At 34.0% G+C, this 20,918-nt stretch overlaps 1 protein-coding gene across 4 annotated transcripts; it reads right to left on the minus strand.

Moving 5' to 3' along the window:
• Window positions 1-115: 115 nt before the first annotated feature.
• On the minus strand, window positions 116-20,895 carry LOC149064597 (D-lactate dehydrogenase, mitochondrial-like). Of its 4 annotated transcripts, none has more exons than XM_089255478.1 (12): window positions 20,740-20,895; window positions 18,015-18,130; window positions 17,373-17,488; window positions 15,545-15,686; window positions 13,484-13,625; window positions 12,075-12,234; window positions 7,033-7,138; window positions 4,976-5,069; window positions 4,162-4,418; window positions 2,565-2,655; window positions 2,337-2,448; window positions 116-504 (listed from the first exon to the last, which is right to left on the minus strand). In XM_089255478.1, exons 2-12 carry the CDS (start codon window positions 18,108-18,110, stop codon window positions 297-299), a joined length of 1,524 nt encoding a protein of 507 aa, XP_089111604.1. In that variant the 5' UTR covers window positions 18,111-18,130; window positions 20,740-20,895; the 3' UTR covers window positions 116-296. The 4 variants fall into 4 exon arrangements, with proteins under 4 accessions (XP_089111604.1, XP_089111605.1, XP_089111606.1 ...); XM_089255479.1 differs by having other exon boundaries at window positions 2,337-2,442; window positions 20,740-20,876; XM_089255480.1 differs by having other exon boundaries at window positions 434-504; window positions 2,333-2,448; window positions 20,740-20,876.
• Between the last annotated feature and the right edge of the window lie 23 nt (window positions 20,896-20,918).

Here is a 20,918-nt window from a genome sequence, read left to right on the forward strand (position 1 = left end):
AAATGTGAGTATAATAAATTAACATTTTTCCTTATGGTTCAAATACGGTGTTGTGTGTTTGCCATCAATAATGTAATAAAGCAAAAGAAAAGTAAAAAATGATAGTCAGACTTGTTGAGCTTCAATAATTTCTTTAAATAGTTTACAAAAGTAACATTTATTAAAAATATATATCTTCCACAATAGAAATTTATGACAACCCAACACATTCTCACTATAAATACATTTTGCATTATATCACCCAGAAGGTATTAAACTGATAAGAAATTCCATTATTAAAACCACTAAAAAAATTTCTAAGATTCTTTCATTTCAGAGAATGACTGAAAATTGTCCATACTGAATATTTTCCCAGGGTTCATTAGAAGCTTGGGGTCAATAGCTTTCTTTATTGCTTGCATCACATTTATACCTTTATCACCAAATTCCTCATAAAGAAAGTCCATTTTTCCTATTCCAATTCCATGCTCTCCCGTGCACGTTCCATCTAACTCAAGGGCATGCCTTTTAAATAAATTGGAGAATTAAATAAATAAGTACAAAATCAAATTAAAAAACAAATTGAATATACATCATTGCATGACATTACAATAAACTAACAAACATAATAATAAAATTTTTAGAACATTATAGAAACATTCACTACTAGAGTGATTCAGAGAAGCAGTAGAGAGAAAAATTGAACTTTTATATAACCAATTTAATCTTTCCATTATCTTCCAGAACTTATGATATTTATGTTTACTCTCACCCAGGGAGGTATTCTTATGAGAAAAGAAATTCAAAGCTTGTTTGCTAATTAAGGATGTGTGTGGGTAATGCTATTCTATTCACAATTGAACTTAACCTTTTAAAGACCAAATTTGAATTCTGTTTGATTTTTTTTTTTTTTTACTCATTTTATTTTCTGACCCTTTAGTTTAAAGATACGGTACCAATCAAAAAATTCAGGAAAAAAATTTCTTGCATGCTTTCTGGACATTTCCACAGAAACAACATTAAAATTTTTTAAAAAATAATTAAATGCTATTCTTCCATTCATATTTAAAAATAAATAATATAAAAAAATTAAATTTATGGCACAAATACAAAACAGGTAAAATGCCTATGGATGCCATATATTACTAAGATACAACAACCCAATTAAAAATGCACAATCCCAAAAATTATAAACAATAATATACATGATAAAATATTATACAATGCCCATAAAATGTATTTATGGTTGTCTTATTCTAAGTATGGCTAGCTTCTCGATTTACCCCAACAACGTATTTCTTTTTAAATGTGCCAATTGTGTTAGAATTTACTACCTTTGGGGGGGGGGGAAAGTTATTCCATTGATTAACAACCCTATTAAAGAAAAATTCCCTGCGACACCATAACCTAGAATTGTCCCCTACCAAATGATACTGGTGTCCCCTTGTAAAAGCAGTTGATTGACGTGAATTAATAAGTCATGGTGTCCATGACTTATATCGAGTGACTTATATTATTATGACATCTTCAGAGCCAACGTTATATGCCAACCTAGATTACCTCGTCCACTTTTATACTCTTTGAATGCTCTTTTCTTTTCAAGATAAAGGTTACGCACACTATCCATGAACCATAGGGGGCACGACGTACAAACACGCTTTTTTTGAACAAAGAGAATAACGTGATGCAAAACAGAAGATAGCTTCATACTAAATTCTTTCCATTGACTTACCACCCCGACTGATTCCAACCAATCTTTGAAAACTTCTGCTAACCTTTCTCTAAAAACATCAAAGTTAGCTCTCCGAAAACGAGGAACCAGTCTTTTATTATCAACCTTACCTGAAGAAAAGTTACAGTGAAAACTGATGACACGATGATCACTGGAAGAAAACTCAAACCACCCCCCCCCCCGAAACATGTTCAATAAGATCCTTGGAACTAGTGAGAACTAAATCCAAAATAGCAGTACCCCTAGTGGCTTCTGATACAAAAAATTATCGAGCACCAATTAACAAAAGTCCCTTTCATATTGATCTCTAGCTGAAAGATTCTTCCAATATATACCCGGGTAACTGAAATCCCCTAGTATTACAATCCGCTTATGCTTACACATGTAGGAAATTTCATCATGAAGTTTGGCAAAAGTGCTGAAATGAATGAAATTTTTGTTTTGTAAATTAAGTTCAGAATCTTACACATTCAAGGAAAAAAATTAAGTGCTTTTATGAACAAAAAATATTTGTTATAACTAATAAAATTGATTTTCTCAATTGGGAACATTAGCAGTTAAAAGGTTAATTTATGAAGATAATTATAAATGAATATTCAATTATAACTATATGATACATACTTACTCTGTAATACTAAGAACCAAACTATTTGCACGATCAAACTGTGATTTGTCATCAGGATTATATAATATTTGCGTATGAAAGTTCCCATCACCAACATGACCAATTACTGTTCCTGTGCGAAATTCAATTATTAAATTTAAATCAATGAGAAATTTGAAGTAATTTTATCTTAGTATTATTAGGATGAGAAATGATTATAATCATAAATAGAAGTGCATATACACCCACCAAACAGTCCAGAATCAACAATTTCTTTCTTAGCTTGAACAATGGCATTACTGAGATTAGAAATAGGAACACATACATCAGTGACCAGACACTGAAAAAAACCCATTACAGAACTTGCGGCATCATTAACATCATTATACAGTAAAACCTCCCAACAACGGCCACTAAAGGGTTCGTGAAAATATGGCCGTTATTGGGGGAGTTTATTTCTGAAAAAAACTAAAATTTGCTATCTATATAACATGTAAAATGATAATATATATTCTGTAATTGATTATGATAATTATATAATTGATTATATTCTAATACACTAATATGCGATTATGTTGATATTATAAAAATTGATTAACCCATCTACCATGCTAATTTGGCATCCTAAAATTTAGGCTTGCAGTGAAAGTAGAACACAACAGAAATGACTTGACGAGAAAAACTGATATGAACCAAGATGATGTGTTTTAGCAACCCTAAATAGTTCTTTGTTCCCACCCCAAGATCAATTGGAGCTAGACCATGCATACTAAACTCCTGACGCGTGGGCCAAATGTGGCCTTTGGGGTCATCTAATGTGGTCTGAGATCTCAAACCTAATTCTATAAGAATTAACTAAGCAGCACATTCTCAGATTACTTCAATCACCCGCAGCACATTTACAAATCATTTAAGTGACTTGGACTGTTCCAGATCACTTACGTGATCTGTGGTGCATTCCCACTTGAATTAAGTGGACTGCGGCAAATTTTCAGATCATTTAGGTGATCTTTAAATGCAACTATAGAGCACTTGGTGGCCACTTTTCCTTTTCCACTGCCTCCAATATACCTATCTAGCATTTGTACCCCAGCAAAGAAAGCATACATTATTATTTCCCCATAGAGTTTGGGGGAAAGAAAAAAAACTCCCTTGAAAATTATTTTTCTCATAGTAATATACGTATTTTTTTCACACTCCATGTTCAAAGTGGCCGCTGTTCAGAATTCGTTGTTCTGAGGTTACTTGTAATGTTAAGTCTACGGAATGTGTTTGGTTCCAATAAAATGTGACCATTATTTGGAGATTACCATTGTTCAGAGATGGCCGTTAGAAGAGGTTTTACTGTATACCATTAAATCATTATTTATTTATCATAAAAAACCAGATAATACAAATATAGGAGACAGGCTCTTACTGTATGTTACTAATAATAATGGAACACATAATTAGAATGAGAAAATCTATGAAAATAAATTATTAGCATGTAGCAAACAAAGGTGGTGGTTCAATAAAAAAGAATTCAACAATGAAATATAATGAGGTAGAGAGTGGAAGGTGCACTGAAGTAAAATGAATAAGATGAATTATATATACACATTGGAAATTTCAGTTAAAGTTTATACATTTTTAAGATGTATAGGTAAACAGGATGATATAGAATACAAAAGGAAATGTCAGTGGGGAAAAATGGGGGGGGGGGGTGAAATATCTCAGAAAGAATAAAAAAAAAACATCAAATGCAAATTTACACATGATAAAAGTGTGAAGCAAATGAGAAGCTGCACTACTTCAGGCTCTGGTTAGGCTTCACATACATTGGCTGCAATGTATGAAATAAAATTACCTTGTAACCAGGCTTCTCAGCTAACACAGCATGATAAATATTATGCCTTGCTTTCCATAAATCTTTCCTTGATTCGTGATCCTTTGCCCAAATAAAATTAGAACCTCCATGCTCTGCTACAATTTCTCTCACAGACTCTGTCTGTGCAAGTGTTTCTTCATTTGATCCATGAAATTCCAGAAATAAAGATGGTGAAACAGGATACTTCAAACCAGAAAATTTGTTTACAACTTGAACAGATACATCATCTACAAATTCTAGAAAACGAGAAAATATAAAAGTCCTATTATTGAGAAAATGACTTCATTTTATTACAGTATCCATGCATTTACATTTTGACAAAAACTGTTTTTTATCTTACACTGAAAATCAAATCAACATTTGAACAAAAAAAATTTTTCTTTTTCAACCACAGATTTTACCCAGTATGGACCTTACAACCGTTTTCATCCAAGAATGGAAGGAAGGTTGAAATACCATGCTGATTATCAATGATCCTAAATAGTATATTTCACAGGGTTATATGTCAGGCAATTTAGATGGAAGAATCATTTATTGAAATTGTCTACAATGCTCTTCAAGCTAATTACAAACAATCATGACCCAGTGACATGCCACACTGCCATCCTGCTGAAAGTCATTTTTTTACGATAATAGAAAGTAAGGACATATTTGCAACAAATTCATAAACCTCTCGTGAACTCACAAGGACTACAAAGTGCAAAGTGAATTCTACGACTGTGACTCAATTACAGAGTTATTTAATTTTTTATTTAGTGCTTATATTCCTGAAAATTACGAAATCATGCATTACCTATCTTTGCGATTGGAATACTGTATTGCATTATTCTGATAACAGAATCCACTGCATCTTTTTCAGTATTAAATGAGCACACTGCAGATGTGATCTATATAAAAAGATATACATGCTTGAATTAAAAACTTAATTCAAAAATTGCAAAAGTTTTTATCGAATGACATTATGGGTTTTATATAAACTGGTAGCAATGTTTTGACAATTAAATCCCACATTCATCTTTCAAATTGGCATGTTGTACATTTTCACATATTTAGTTTTTGGATGATAATAATCAAACAATTTAAGAGAAATGTTACTTTGATAAAGATAATTTTAAAGCAGTCATAAGAGAAAAAAAATAAACAATATCATAATACAATGCTCAGAATAACATAAGTTTTTTCAATAAAATTAAAATAAAAACCAAAATTGAACGATTTAAAAACTGGAGGTTTTCCTCATTTGCATCAGAGATAAGAAATATTCATAATGTCAAATAATTTTTTTTTTAGAATCTTCTCTGAAAATACAATAGGACCTAGATTAGCTGAGGTAATTCTCATAAATTTATTTTAAGAATTAGATGCAATAAAATGTCTTTCGTCATGACAAACTGGTTCATGAAATGCAGCAGCATGCAATGAGAGCTTTAAAAGTTGTAACTTAGTGACTTAGACCAATGTTTCCTAAACTAAGCGAAAACTATCCTTTGGGGAAGAAGGTGATGAAACAGACAGGAGTGCGATAGAAGCTATAGATACAGGAACTTACAGGTTGGTTTATCCCTGGGAGAATTTATTTTTCTATTCTGAGAAAGGGGGAAGCTGAGGAAAATGAATTGAGACAAGTTTTGTACCAGATAAACATCTTGAACCGATTTTGAGTACTATGGTACTCTCTGAAACATGTAAGAATGCTCAATAACAGAAGACATTGAAAGGCTATTTTTCAAAGCAATGTATGTACACTGATCTTCAAAATATTATTAACTATAAATGCTTAAATTAAGGCCACTACAAAGTTACGGCATAAGATATACCGGAACATGTGTGGCGACATTTACAGCATTTCATGTAACTTTGCAATATATTCATTTGATCTTTTATTACAGTGAAAAATATAATTTCCATCTTTATTCATAATTTTTATATAGTTTCATTTAATCTTAAAACTCTGCAAAGTCTGTATTATCCAAGGTTTCGGTTATCTTCGGTAATCATGATTCACATTAGCTTGGATGATCAGGGGCCTACAGTATATTAAGACTCTGTTAAATGTAGATTATATTACATGGTTTAATGAATTTGTTTAAAATTTTGCTATCTTCATATAAAGGATTCATTAACATGACTTCAATGATTTTTCCTGCACAGTTTTTCCTTATTGAACCCATCGCATACATAATCCACACACCCAATTTAAATTAGTGAATTTTAAATTTTTACATACTTTTTACCAAAAAAATAATTATTACAAAAATTAGAACTTCGCCTGGTTTAAATTCATACAAAAATTGACACGTTTTTAAGACAATAAGATGTAATTGGTCGAATGGTCGACGTGTTTTGGCTCTACAATGGAGAGCCGTCATCAGGACTTTGTGGTCAGAATTCACACAAATGAGTCGTGGAGGGGTGATGTTTATGTCTGGTCGTCCAGAGAGTTCGCTTTTGTATTTGCTGCGTCTGAGTGGTCTTTGGATGCGAATTGGGAAGCCATCTGTTGCAAATGGTTGAAAATTCTGTCCCAACTGAGGTTAATAAAGCCTGTCCAAGCTGATAAAATTGTGTTAACGACTCATTTGTGTGAATTCTGACCATAAGGTTCTGATGACGGCTCTCCATTATAGAGCTGAAACGCGTCGACCATTCGACCAATTAAATTTTATTTGTCTTAAAAACGTGTCAATTCTTGTATGGAAAAAAATTAATTTCATAAGTCGCTCAAGAAAAAAATTGAATCGGTTGCTTTTAGATAAACAATTTTTCCCCACTTTTTGAAAAGTAAAAACATTTCTCTTGGTATTGAAAGTTACATCTAAGCTATTGATGGATATGATAAATAGAACATACTGTTTCAGGAATAGCATGCAATTTAACAGTGAGCTGAGTGATGAAGCCAAGAGTACCTTCTGAACCAATAAATAGATTTGTCAAGTTATATCCTGCTGCAGATTTTCTGTAATTTATGCATAGTAAAAACACAATGAATGAACAACTTAACCAATTAAAATTTGCTTTAACAATAATCAAAATCTTTAAAAAAACCTAAGAATAAGGAATTGGCATTTCAGTCATTAGATATTAATAAAGTATAGATATATTATATAAGAACAGATTTTCTATACTTTTCTCATACATTTTTTAAAACAAATTTGCATCATTAGCTGTGACCACCTTATGATTTCTAGCATTTATAAAATGAAAAGCGCAGCTTAAAATACTGCATTACTCTATATTAAATATAGAAGTATAAATTTATGCTTCTAATACTGATTCATAGGTGTCATCTGCAGTAGAGTCTCAATAGTTCCAGTTTCCGGATAATCCGAGGTGCTTGGATTATTTGAAATTTCAGTCTTAAAGTGAGGGGAGGGTCTTAATAGGAATGGAAGGGGTCTTGATTCCTAGACTGGGTGCTTCAGTGGTCTTTCAGGTGAGAACTTTTCACAGGCCCCACTATAGTAAATTTATACTTTACAAAAAGAAGAAAACATTCATATTGGACTTTTGGGCCGCTGCCAGTTTCACTTATGAAGAGGTCATGGGTCTTGGCAGTTGTGTAATGAATTAACTTTTTAATGCCCAGATAGAAGACCTAGGAGGTTTGTGAAAATACCAAGTTTTTTGTGTTTGAAAAGGACTCGTACAAATTTTTACCACTTTCCCTTTTCCCACTCTTTGTCTATGAGTTTCTATTCACGCTACCCTTTGCACTGACATTCACTCTTTCATTTCAATGGATTTTCTGGAGACAATTTGTCTACTGAAAACACCCCTTTCCTCACAGTATTATCACTTTGTAAAATGCATTTAGTACCCTTATCTTTCAATAAATGAAAAGACTGGTATACATGTGTGTAAGTGCAAGGAAGTGTGATCCATATAAGTCTAATGTGTGAGAGGGTCTACTGTGTCAGTAAGCACGTGTACAGCAGCAATTTTGTCCCGTTGTCCCACAAATAGTCATCTATCACCCCTTTAGCCTTAATATGATTTTGCCAACTGTGCACCAATGTTTATTTTTTTTATAGATGTCGCGCACGCACGCACACACACACACACACAAATTTTAATATTTAATTCTTTAAGACTGTAACTTTTGTGTTTAGCTTTTATTTGTTTGTATGATATATCAGAAACAATAGGTAACCACAAATTATGTGATGTTCGTGGAATGTTTCATGAATGGTGATAAAAAATGAAATAAATAAATTCTATCGCGCAATTCAGTAAATGTAAATGGTGTTCACTCTGTTTCATCATATCATGCCCCAAAACTTCAGCAATTGCTACAGAGGTAATTTTTTGAAGAAAAAAAAAATCAATTTATATGTATATAGTGAGTCTTGATCTGGATCACCCTTTTCAAAAGCAGGCTTTTGTTTTGTATTCATTCAGAATACATAAGCAGAAAAAAAGGGGTGGGTGGGAAGAGTTGTATTGCCTTTGCATACTTTTAATGAAACGGTGGGTAGGTTGGGGGGGGGATTGAATAATGATTATTTCAGAGCAATTAATGCACCAAAATATGAAATTTAAAAATGAAATTATTCGAACTCAAATTTGAGAAAATTAGATTCAACATTAACTAAGGGTGGAACGTAAGTACTTTTTCATTCACTTCCAAAAAAATCAAATACTTTCAATAGAGCCAACGACAGTGTCGTATTTACAGGGGGCTAAGCGACCTATAGACAAGGGCACTAAGTTTCAAAGTATGGAAAATTCAATACTTTGGTGGTCAAGAACAATTAATTATGTAATAACATGAAAATAATGGCAACATTTGAATAGTCTGTAGGCAGCAAAGCCATAAGAGGACATGCAATAGCATCAAACATTTCTGTTGCCTAAGCTCACTCTCACACACACAGATCAATTTTTAATCGAACCATATTGACACTTTTTTTCGCCATAGCATCAATTTTACCATGACCACAATAATGTGTTTTTTTATATATTCTATAGATTAGGGGGTTTTTTAAACCACTTTGGTAGCTTCCCAGAGCTTCCACAAATTTCTTTCACATTTTCTGAGCTTCTGTACCTCTCAGCAAAACCGTAAAAGGGGGGGGACTTAATGCATATTTAACATTCATTAATTCTATTGTTCTATCACTTTTACCTCACTTCTGAAATACTAGTTGCCCCAACAATTTTTTTCCGGCTACTGCCCTGCCTCTCACAAATTCTTTATTTCTATCAATATGGTACTTGGAAAAAAAAACCTTATTAGAAAGAAATTTTAACAATTTGGTAGACATGACGGGTATTTCATTTCTCCGGGGGGTGGGGGCTTTCAAAGAGTGAGAAATAAGGGGGTCAGTCAAAAGTAAGTCAAGGCACTTGAATATTGAACTTAGAAACATGGTATTTTTTTGTTTTGTTGGCATCGGGAGAGACAGGGCAACAACTTTCTAATTGGTTTTGAAGCTCTCGGGTACTCTGTAAAAAGCTTTTTTTTTTCATTTTTATCACTACACAATCCCTCTATGAAACCAATAACTATACAATAACACCGTACAAAAACACCAGATAGCGAGCTAGAAAAAATTCAGAGCAACAAAAAAAACAAAAAATTTGTGTTTTGATACAAACAGAATCAGTACAATTGAATACAAAACTTTGAACTTTCATGAAGTAAGTCCGATTTGATTCAAATTTAATCCTGACAGCTCTCCTGTGTGCCTTCTTCATTTCCTTACGGAGGAGTTCGAGATCTTTAGTCCACTATTTTTCGAGTAGACTTTAGATTTGTCAAGCTTGAGTGGACACGCTTGATTTGCAGAGTTTCTGATCACCTCCATCTGGATAACAGCATAGTGGTCCAAATCATCTACTGTTAAGGTCTCGTCTCCATGGTTGGCAAGAGCGTTGAGCTGGCTTTTCAGGTTTCCTTTAAAAAATCCCAGTTTCTGTTCTTAAAATTCCGAAAAAAGTGGGAATAAATGTTGCTTCGTAGTACAAGTTTATGAACCTGTGATCAGATAAGGACGGTTCACCGCTGACCTTCCATTTCTTGATTGCATTTGCAATATCTATTGAGTCTAGGGTCAGATCAATAACTTCTTCCAGATTACATGTATGGAAAGAAGTTGGTCTGTGCCTTTGGTTAGTCCAAACCAGATTTGTTTTCATAAAGAACTGTAGTAGTGTTTCACCTCTCTGGTTTATATCTAAGCTGTAGTGGTACACTACACCATACAGCCCATGCTGTATGGTGAGCATTGTCATCACATCCAATTATCATACTTATATTGTAATGTTCACAGTATTCCACCAGTTCGCGGAACTCTTGCGGAATTTTGAGATCATGTCATATAAACCGAACAGATCGTGATAGGATGATTCTTGTTACGTTCATTACCCTTTCTTAGAACTGCAACAACATCTTCCGATGTGAATTGTGGAAGTGCCCAGGCATGGATACCTTCAGTAAGGTACACACAGGCTCTTGGATGAGTCCCCATTCCTTTCTTGACGAAGAGTTGGGTAGTCTGCCCATAATCATCCCATTTCTGACCCAAAGTTCTTGAATCAAAGCTAAAAAGTGATTTTGGTTACAAAAGGAAGCTGCGAGATTATAGGATGCAGCTTTGCTATGTTGTAAATTTATCTGCCTAAATAACATTGGCAAGGTATATTATTAAAAAATTTACTTACCCGTGGGTAATTGAATACCACTCTATGTATGGTTTAACCAAGGAGTTTAAATAATTGATCCTAGGATAGATCAGAGTCAGAGCCAGTGTCTTTCTCCAGGTCCAACTCCATTTCCATCGCTGGGTCATTGCCCTTCTTTTCATCTAGGGTTCTTGAGGCAGCCCCACTTCATTAGCAGGTTCTGTTCTGTTCGTTCTTCTGCCTGAGGTGTAGTTGGCTTCTCAGGCCATTGAGTTGACAGTAATTGGCTTTTGCTGTCGGGATGGCTCCCTGAATGTGACAGCGCTCAAGCCACAATGCACTGTGAAAGATCTGGTGGCAAGCCACTCCACCATTGCTTGCTCCACCCTAATCACCAGGATATTATCCCTGTTTCCCAGGATGCCAGCTCGCAAATGGAGCTGGCCAGGCACCAGATCTTCATTACATTTGCTTAAGAGTTTTAAAGATTTGTTAGGATCCCTGTCAGGATGGAACATGAGTTATTAATGCACCGTCAGTCAACTGCTTTCACAATGGGACACCAGTATTGTTTAGTAAGAGACAATTCCAGGTTGTGGTACCGCACTGAGTTTTTCTCCAATAGGGTTGTTAATAAATGGAATAGCTTACCTCCTGAGGTCATAAATTCTGAGTACCAGGTATTGATACATTTAAAAAGAAGTGGAATAAATACAGAAGTTATCCATACTTAGATAGGACAACCATAATCTTTTTTATGGGCAGTGCATGATATAGTATTTATTATTAAGTTTTTTCTTTCATGATATATGATTTCATATTGGGTTGCTGTATTTTAGTTATATTTGACATCCATATCTTTTATGGGCATCTTTTTTCAGTCATCTCTGGGCAATATGCCTGTTGTGGTGTTTGTATTTGTATAATAATTAAACTTTTGAAAATATGAGAGAATCAATGTCAGTAGAGTATGCTAATTCAGCCAATCAGTCATTCAATCCAATTACTCGTTCAAAAGAAAAAGACACTCTACCTTATATCTGTTAACTGGATTCAACTCATATCTAAAAAAAATGAATTTGATGCAACACAATTTCAATCATACAAAAAAAGATTAAGAATACCAAAAATTGCTTCAATAATGAAAGAAGCACAAAGTTGCTATATAACAGAAGACAAGGAGAAACATTTTCCTATAAGGTCAGCATTTCAGGAATGTAAAAGCATAATAACAGTGCAATAATAGAAAATATATCATGTTCATTTACTTTGTATGTCTGCCATATCCTGCTGTATGAAACACTTTTCCATCACTTAAAACAATTTCCATATTAATGACATTTTCTTTCATGGTTCCATAGCGGACTGCATTTGTACCAGATGCTGAGGTTGATGCCATGCCTCCTAGAGTAGCATTTGCACCAGGATCTATAACACAAACAATAAAAAAATTACTGAAAAGAATTTGTTTAATTCGTTAATTGGTTTATTTACTGGCGAGACCTTATGCCAAAAAGGTCCCCCCCCCCTTTTTTAATAAGGTACATTCAAGTAGAAGTAGTTCGAACTAGCTATTTATCAGGCATTTGGCAGTGTTAAATGTTGTAACCAAAATTAAGTTTCAAAAGTAGTGTAATTGATTTTTTTCAAATTTCTCCTCCTCAGAACTTGATCATATTGAGCATCTGAATTTATTATTTACAGATTTCATTGATAACAAACTGAAATTCAAATACACGCGTGCATGCAAGCCAATTAAATATATAATAATAATAAATAAAATTCAAATATATTACACTGAACTACATTGAATCATCAGTTATTTAACAGTTTATCCAGAGCAATTATTTATCATCAAGCAATGCATTTGTGTCTATTTTGATTGGCATTTGTACCCTGCCCCCCTCAATGCAAAAATAATTCACATTTATATTCCAAAAACATATTTAAATTTTCAACTAATAAGTACTATTTTATCCATATTTTTGAAACAAAGCATTATTCTTTTAATTCCAGAAACAAAAAATAGTCAGTTACTGGACAGTTGGTCCTTTTGAAGATAATTCAGCTTTCACACACACACACAAGCACTTAAAGTAATTATAATGCAGTGAAACCTCACAACAGTGATACTCAATATATTGATAAATTTCTCTACATAACAATATTTTTTAAAAGCTTGTTTGGATTTTCTTCAAACCCCCCCCCCCCCCACACACACACACACACAACTTTTTGATAAAACAATATAATTTACAATGATAAATCCCACAATAACAGTATTTTTTAGAGATTTTTAAATTGTTACAATGTGGTTTTTTTCTAACACTTTATATAAACAGTTCTGGTTCCTCTAAAGGAATCTAGCACAAGACCTGTATTCTGTTATACCCTCTAAAAAGTATTAATGATGTTACCACTTTGTGCTACTTTTTACATGTAAGACACTTGCTAAATACTCAAAAGAACATTTTATTACAGTACTAGCAAAGCTGATTAATAGATGTTGACAACTGCATAAACTTATTGGTGTGTCATAATGATGCTGCCCCTCAATATAACGATAATTCTTTTGAAATTATGTTATTTTGGCAGGCAGAATATTGTTAAATCCAGACCTGACTGTACATATAAATTCTAAAAAAAAATTCAAAAATCTGATTTACTTCCAACTTACCAACAGTAAACATTAGTCCACGGTCCCTCAAGTATTGATTTAATTCCCTCCAAGTGACACCAGGTTCTACTATGGCATCAAAATCTTCAGCATTAACTTTCACCACAGATTTCATTTCACTCAGGTCAACACATACTCCACCCTAAAAATACAAAAGCATGAATTTCAAAAAGTAAAAAAAAGTTGGTAGTCATTTACATACATAGGTACTAAAGATACAGTGAAATCCCTTAATATTAATATATCTTGTGTATCACACACATGTTGTTATTGGAGGAATACATATTTTAATTTACAAGAACTAAATAAAAATATAAAGTCATTCATGCAAAATGTCATGTAAAAAACTACACTTTTCAAGAGACAAAAAAAAACTTAACAAGACTAGTGTGAATATATACTATCCAACTCAATATTGAAACATAATAGCTAGCATTATATTGGTCAGAAACCTGATATTTTTTTCAAGATCTTCATATTTTGAATGCAAAACACATGTGAAGAAGCTTTTAGCAGCATAGAAAAATGATTTTAAACTGCAAGTTCTGTACAAATAAACCCTGGCAGTGACCGAGATCACTAAGTCACTGGGAGAGACGAAAATCGAATGAAATTGCCTGCATATCTTGCTTGTGCAGTGAAAAAGCCTAAAAAGAAGGGTGGGTAGTAAAAAAATGTGACTTTTACAAGTTTATTCTAATTTAGAAGTACCTTAGATTAATGTTTGCAAATAGTATGTGCGAATAAGTGATAATAATAATACATCGTTACAGTTGAATTCCCCAAAGGAAACTGAGGAAAACTGATGTTTTTGGAGAATTTTCTCAATGCTATACCAAAAGCTTCATAATTTTTAATTCACTATAACTGAATATTTTTTGTATCTTTAATATTAGCTATTTGACAATCACTAGCAAATTACTTGTTATAACAAGATTCTCTTTATAAGCTGTACTCATTATACCAGACTTTTACTGTATTCTCTGTGAAATTTTATTATTCAAAATTACCATAAGATAAATGAAAATATGGACTTTTAAGTGAGGGAAATGAAATATTGTCACAAGCAGTCAACAACAAGCTCTTCATAATACAAGAGGGGGAGATTAAATATTAAGAAATCTCCATAATATCTTAACACAACCAATATAAGCTACATTAATTGAAATAAACTGATCTTTAAATCAGTTGTTCTCAAAGAGTGTGTCGCAGCTTTAAAGGCCATCACCAAACATTGTCAAGGGCATTGTGGTGATTTGGTGTATTGATGTGTGTCCATTAAGTCCTTTGAAGTAGTTCTTTCTGTACTATTCTTGAAAGCTGTGGAAAAATTATGACAAAGCTGAGAGAGCTGCATGTGGATGAACATTGAGGAAAACTATTTTAAGTAGAAAGAAGTCTTTATGTTTTCTGTATTTATCTACCATAGATTTATAGAGCAGAAAGAAAAACATTTTCATTCCCAAGTACACTTTTTACAGAATATTACACATTGTGTGATCTGAAGTCATAAAATTTTCAGTTTGTGAAGCATAATTAAAACAAAATGAAAACCTTTCAGCACAAAAGATAATGAAGAAAATTATCAAAAGAATATAAAATGAGAATTTTTTCACATCACATTTCATTCCTGATTTTCATAAATTACAGTGGAACCTCCCATAACAGACACCTTTTTCTGGTTATGTCAATGGACCTGAATGTACTATTTTCCTATCCATTAATGGACACTCCCCTTGTTTGTGGACAAAATCTTCGGTCTCAAGGGTTTCTATTATCAAGAGGTTCTACTGGTATTCTCAAATTATTGATTGGTGACTTAGATTTAGAGTAAAATACTTTGTTGCCTTGCATTAAAAAAAAAAAGAGTTCCAAAATTATAAATTACTTAGAAGAAAAATAGATTTTTTAGCAAAATTTTGTTGTGTTGAAATAGCTGAACTTGTTAACTTCAAATTCTTTCATTGACTAGCAAAAGAGAAGATTGATAAATATATAGGAAATCTGCAGGATAGAATACTTCCATATGCAAATTAAATATGTCTGTTCAATGAAACATACCTGAACTGCGCCAACCCCTTGTTCTAAACCTGTGCCTGCACCATGAGGAACCATGGGAATTTCATAATTGTAACAGATTTCAGCTATTTTGGATACTTCTTCTGTTGAATTCACAAAGACAACAGCATCAGCTGGGTATGCGCTGCAAACGTGAATCTAACCATTACAATTTCTCTCCAGCATTATACTTTTTTTATCATGAAAAAAGTCTTAAATCCACTGAATTTTGACAAAAACCATTGAACTGGAGATGAGAAATTGAAATAAAAACTGAGATCGAGAATCTTGCTTCAGGTTTCTTCAAGCTCTTAATGTGATGCAATCATGAGTAATAAAAAAGATACTTACAAAGTGTGAAAAAAAAAATTGTCATTAAAGTCTCATAGCTCTTGAACAACCATTTTTACCCAAAGAAGAAGATCATTGAAATTATTCATAGAATGTCTTTTTCATAACCTTTTAATAATCAATAAGTTCAAAATCTGAGTATTTCAGAAAATATAGAACACTGAAATAGCACGTCATAATGGAAATTCAAATAGGACTATTGAATATACACTTTTAAATAAGTCTGAATAAACAAAAGCCACCGGGATATACAGTGGAGCCTGTATGAAATGGAATGCCAAAAAACCAACAATATTTTGTTTCGGTTTAAAATGAAAGGTGGCTTTCATTTTATACAGGTTCATGTCAAAGCATTAAACATCAGTGGGACTATTTTTGTATTCTGGTGAACACAGGCTCTATCTTATACAGTGTCTGTTTCAAATAGGTTTTACTGTATCAACAGCATTGAGAAAGATGAAAAGGGAAGAAGTTTTCATAGGAAAGCTTTAGCTTTGAAAATGATGAAACATTATTATTCACTCAGTCGACTGAGCCCAGATTTTCAGATGCGGATAATCCATAAATTACAACCCAATCATGTTTATGTATGCACCTTGTACATATTTTTCTGCAGAATTTCTAATGAATCAGTCCATGCCAGAATGTGTATTCTGTGTGTATGGTGGCTATAATATACTACTTATTAGAGTAAAGTATGCTCCGCGTTCTGGTTCCGCCGCCATCTGCCTTCCATATTTAGAAGTAAGAATGGATGATGTCTGAATTTTTATGTTTCGTAAGGGGTCGTTAAAGTATTATGTAAGCAAATTTTTAGACAATTTTGACCCCCCCCCCCCTGTCAGCAAAATTTCGTCATTAGCGCTGCCCCTCTGAATCCTAACTCATATTTTCATAAAGGGTGGTTGCTGACGTAAGCGTTATCCAAACCCCCCACTCCCCCCCCCCTGTCATCAAAAGTCAGCAAATCAGAAATCCCCTCTCCCCCCCCCCATAGATGATGACGTAATACATAAACAACCTCTAAGTATCGTATTCTGTCTTTTTTTCTTTCGCACCGAGCACAACTCCTGTCCTATCGTCATGGGCAATTTACTACCAAATGAGTTGTGCCGGAAGTGTGAATGTGTACCTAACAGTTTGTGAGTGTGCATCTAGTGTTGCATGTGAATTTTTTAGAGTTGCCATCTATTTTTTCAAACTATGAATGAATTGAGTATTTGTACCATTGTAAGTCTGCGTGCTCCCTGTAGACTGACTTCTCCAGATCGGAGACTGTCTCCTATTCATCCCTCAAAGTTGGAAAACCACAGAAAACCAACTTCAGTCATAGATGAAATGAGTGCAGAGTCATTTTATTTTGGTCAAAGTGCAACAAGTTTTGAACCATCAAGTACAGAGATGTTTCTAATTTCAGCATCAAATCAATGTCAACTAAATAATCTGTAACCTAAAATCAAAATACAGTGCTTAGACATACCCATGATGTCCTTCATCTTTTCCATACGTCTCTCTGACACTTCTTGCTGTACTCACTCGTTTCTCACCAACTACATCAACAAATTTTGCAAGAATACCAGAAGAAAGTTTTTTGTTCTATAATAATAAACGGAAAAAATAAATGAAATTAGATCACATTGGGGGAAAAAATCTATTGTGCAAGTGATCAAATAGTGGGTTCAAACAAAACTTCTTTGCACAGATTTTAAGCAGCTAGAATTTTTTATACTGAATCTAAAGGTAAATTCCTCATAAGTAGAATACTTTGTACTGAAACAAGCCTTAGGCTGACTGAAAAATCTCTGCAGTAGAAAATCCCACAATAGTATTTTTCACATAAAAGTGTTCTTTTCTTAAAATTCTCCAAGATTGTTTTGCAAGCAACACTGATTGTTCTAGAATGTACAGTGCAGAGAATTTAACCTCGCCTCCAGAAACTTGCATAGTAAAAAGCTGCCATGATATGGTTACAACAGATTTTTGCAAGGGTAAAAAAAGAATAGGCCCATTTATTTATTCTCCTGCTTCAAAGGAACTAGAGTATGTGCAGCTAGTATAAGCACCTGAACACAACATTGCAAAAAAAATTAACTTTATAATGTAATGGAAGAACACTTCTTACCCCAGTAAGTGCTTTCTGTGAAAACTTAATACGAGAATCCAGGAACTGAGAATTCAGAATTCTCTTTAAAACCAATGGGATGAATTTCATAAACATACTTGATCTTTTTGTGGACTCTGCAAGGAAGAAAAACTTTTACCACATTTTATCACATCTAAGACATTAATCCCCCAAATTTGAAACAGCTACAAAATTTTAAACCGACAATTCTGCACAATTTCTATATCAAAAATTTTGTACAGTGATACCTCGTCTAACAAAATTTGGGGTGGGTCCTGAGACCGAGGTAAATTAGATCCCAAGAAATTTGATAGGACTTTTCGAGTGAAAGTGGATCCCTCTCAAAAAAAATTTTCTTGAAAAAAGTAAGCCCCCCCCCCCCATAATTCACCAGTATATCAATGAATTTTTTCCAGCATGCCCCTCAGGTCTTCAATCACCTGCTTATATCGCTTCGTTGAGACAGAGCGGCAGGCCATGTTCTGGGTAGGAGGAGGAGGTATCTCTGTGAATCAAATAAATAATTCATTTCTAAAAACATGTTCTATCCAAATGTTCATTTACTTTCATTGTCTACTAGTCGGAAAAGCCTCTGAGAATTGAACATGTGGAATTTAGCACATGTAATAAATCTAAAACAAATATACAGTCGATCCCATTTATAACGTTCCCACTTAGAACATTTTTCCCCTTAGTACAATTAATTTTTGGTGCCCCAACTCTAAATAATTCTCATTAAGATTTCCTGTTTAGTGTTTTTCTGATTACAATGTTTTTTATGACAGTTTTTTAAAAAACGTTATAAGCAGGATCCACTGTAATTAAAAGTTAGAGGCACACATTTACATATTTACTAATAAATTGATTTATTAATTCCCTTCTGAATGATTTTCCATTTCTTTAAAAAACTCTTAGCTCTTTCAATAATATCTTCTGATTTAAATTTAAAGCAAATAAGATTCTCTCTCTCAGACACTTATCTTCTGATTCCCTATTCATATAAATCCTCGCAAAGTGATTTCCTGGTAGAATGACTTTGTTTTCCCTCCCTGATGGTCTACTACTCTGATCTGTCGCCATTCAACTGTCACATATTTTCACACCTGAATATGGGAGCTATGGACTGATTTGTGTTGGTGAAACTCAAGTGTGTTTGTGACCAGCATTCATCGTGTTTCGTATTCAGTAGGTAGTGCCATCTATCTAGGGCTGCAATCATATACTTTCTCAAATGGGGGCAAGCACACATTTTGGCACTCCATGTAATGTAGAAGAAACAGTTATAAAGGGTGAATTCTGTGGCCCCTCTACTCCAGAGCTCGGGGGGGGGGGGCACTAAAACCGCCTGCTCTCCCCCTTCCAAACCCTAGTTGTGGTCCTGCATCTATACTCCAAATTGGTAATGAGCGGATTTGAAATTTAATGTATACATATTTGTGTTGTAGGTCTGTGATTTTCAGAGCTTTTTCAAAGGAATAGCCAACTCAAAATTGGAAAACCTTAGAAAATTGTATTTTTAGTATGGGGCCGAGGCCCCCCTCCCACCAGCCCCAAGAAAATAAAAAATTCAAAATATTTTTCTAGAAAATTAAAATATTGGAGAAAATAGTCTTTTATACTGTTAATTTAAAATTCTTTTGAGTGTTAATGATCCACAATTTCTGTGGAGGAAATAATCATTGTGCCCCTCCAAAAGCCGATTCTGTGTACTAACCAGTAACAAATAGCTTCAACAACCCATATGTATATCAGTACAACACAGTAAGTATACGAAGTAGTAAAACCACTTTTTCAAGGTTGCGAATCATGATGGACATGTGAAAAAAAGGGAGAAAGTCTGGGAGTTTTTCTCTATACTTTTTCTTCTCGGAACTAGGAAAAGTTATTGAGAACTCCTGAAAAAGGATTGATGTCAGGGCTTCCAGGCTAGAGCCCTGTCAGATACTCTCTCGTGAGGGCCATGCGTGCAGTGCCTGTTTCTCATATGTGCAAACGGGATGTGTACCCAGAGCCCATAAATTTTCAGAACCCACAAAATTAGCCGTCTTTTGTAATTTAAGCATGGCCCTCACATTTCCCCTCCCTGCAAACACCTCTACCGCAAATAACACTTAAAAAAGGACCCCAAAAAAAATCCATTTTTTGCAGAGGACCCAAGCTTATAAGGAACAGATCTTGAATATGTGCATTAATGCTCAAGAGCAGTGCCGCAAATTTGTTTGTCTTTTCACCAGTGGCGGATTAAAGTCGGTTGGGCCCCCTAAATTAGAAAAAAGTGTGAAGTTTGTGTTTTTCGGGGCACCCGAAATTAAATCCGCCTCTGCTTTTCACATTAGGCTGTGAAATGCTCAATCTTGGCTCTGTGTATTGCAGCATGGGACCCCCACATCCTGGAGTACGGCCAGGATTACATTACTACTATTAAATCGCAATGCCCCCAAGCCAGACTTTTTGCGGGCCCTTCCATAGTGAATGTATAGCATGAAAACACAAAAAATATATAATTGTCATGGGGGGGGGGGCCCCTGTCAGCCCCACGCATGCGCTTAACAGTCGATTGCACTTGGTACATCAGCAAACAAACTGATGCAACTCGAATAAAAGATTCATAACTGAAATTATGTTTTTTTAAGAAATTCGATCACAGGAACAAACTTGAAAATCAAATCATTCAAAAAAAAAAAAAAACACGGCAAATACAAACAAAACAGATTCGGCAACTCACATCGAAATTCTCCAACCAAATCGATCACAATAAATGAATATTGTTTATATTTAAAATAGCAAAAGCGGAAAAAGTAGATGCGAATGAGAGTTTCACTGGAATTTGTGTTTACCGCGGGTAAAAACAATACAAATCCCATTAAACAAATGAACGAACGAGTTCGACGGTGATGGCGCTAC

Source organism: Pholcus phalangioides, unplaced genomic scaffold (genome assembly GCF_987345545.1).
Source record: "Pholcus phalangioides strain wild (caught in Gottingen) unplaced genomic scaffold, Ppha-v1.0 ptg000042l_1, whole genome shotgun sequence".
Classification (NCBI taxonomy): domain Eukaryota; kingdom Metazoa; phylum Arthropoda; class Arachnida; order Araneae; family Pholcidae; genus Pholcus; species Pholcus phalangioides.

Bases quoted from the DNA above. Each gene is read 5' to 3' on its own strand.
- LOC149064597 (XM_089255478.1), bottom strand. From the start codon at position 18,110: ATGTTTATGAAATTCATCCCATTGGTTTTAAAGAGAATTCTGAATTCT. The intron at 17,489-18,014 runs GTAAGAAGTGTT...TTATTATTATAG, and splicing joins CACAGAAAGCACTTACTGGG to AACAAAAAACTTTCTTCTGG. The intron at 2,656-4,161 runs GTAATTTTATTT...GGTTTTTTTCAG, and splicing joins CTGAGAAGCCTGGTTACAAG to TGTCTGGTCACTGATGTATG.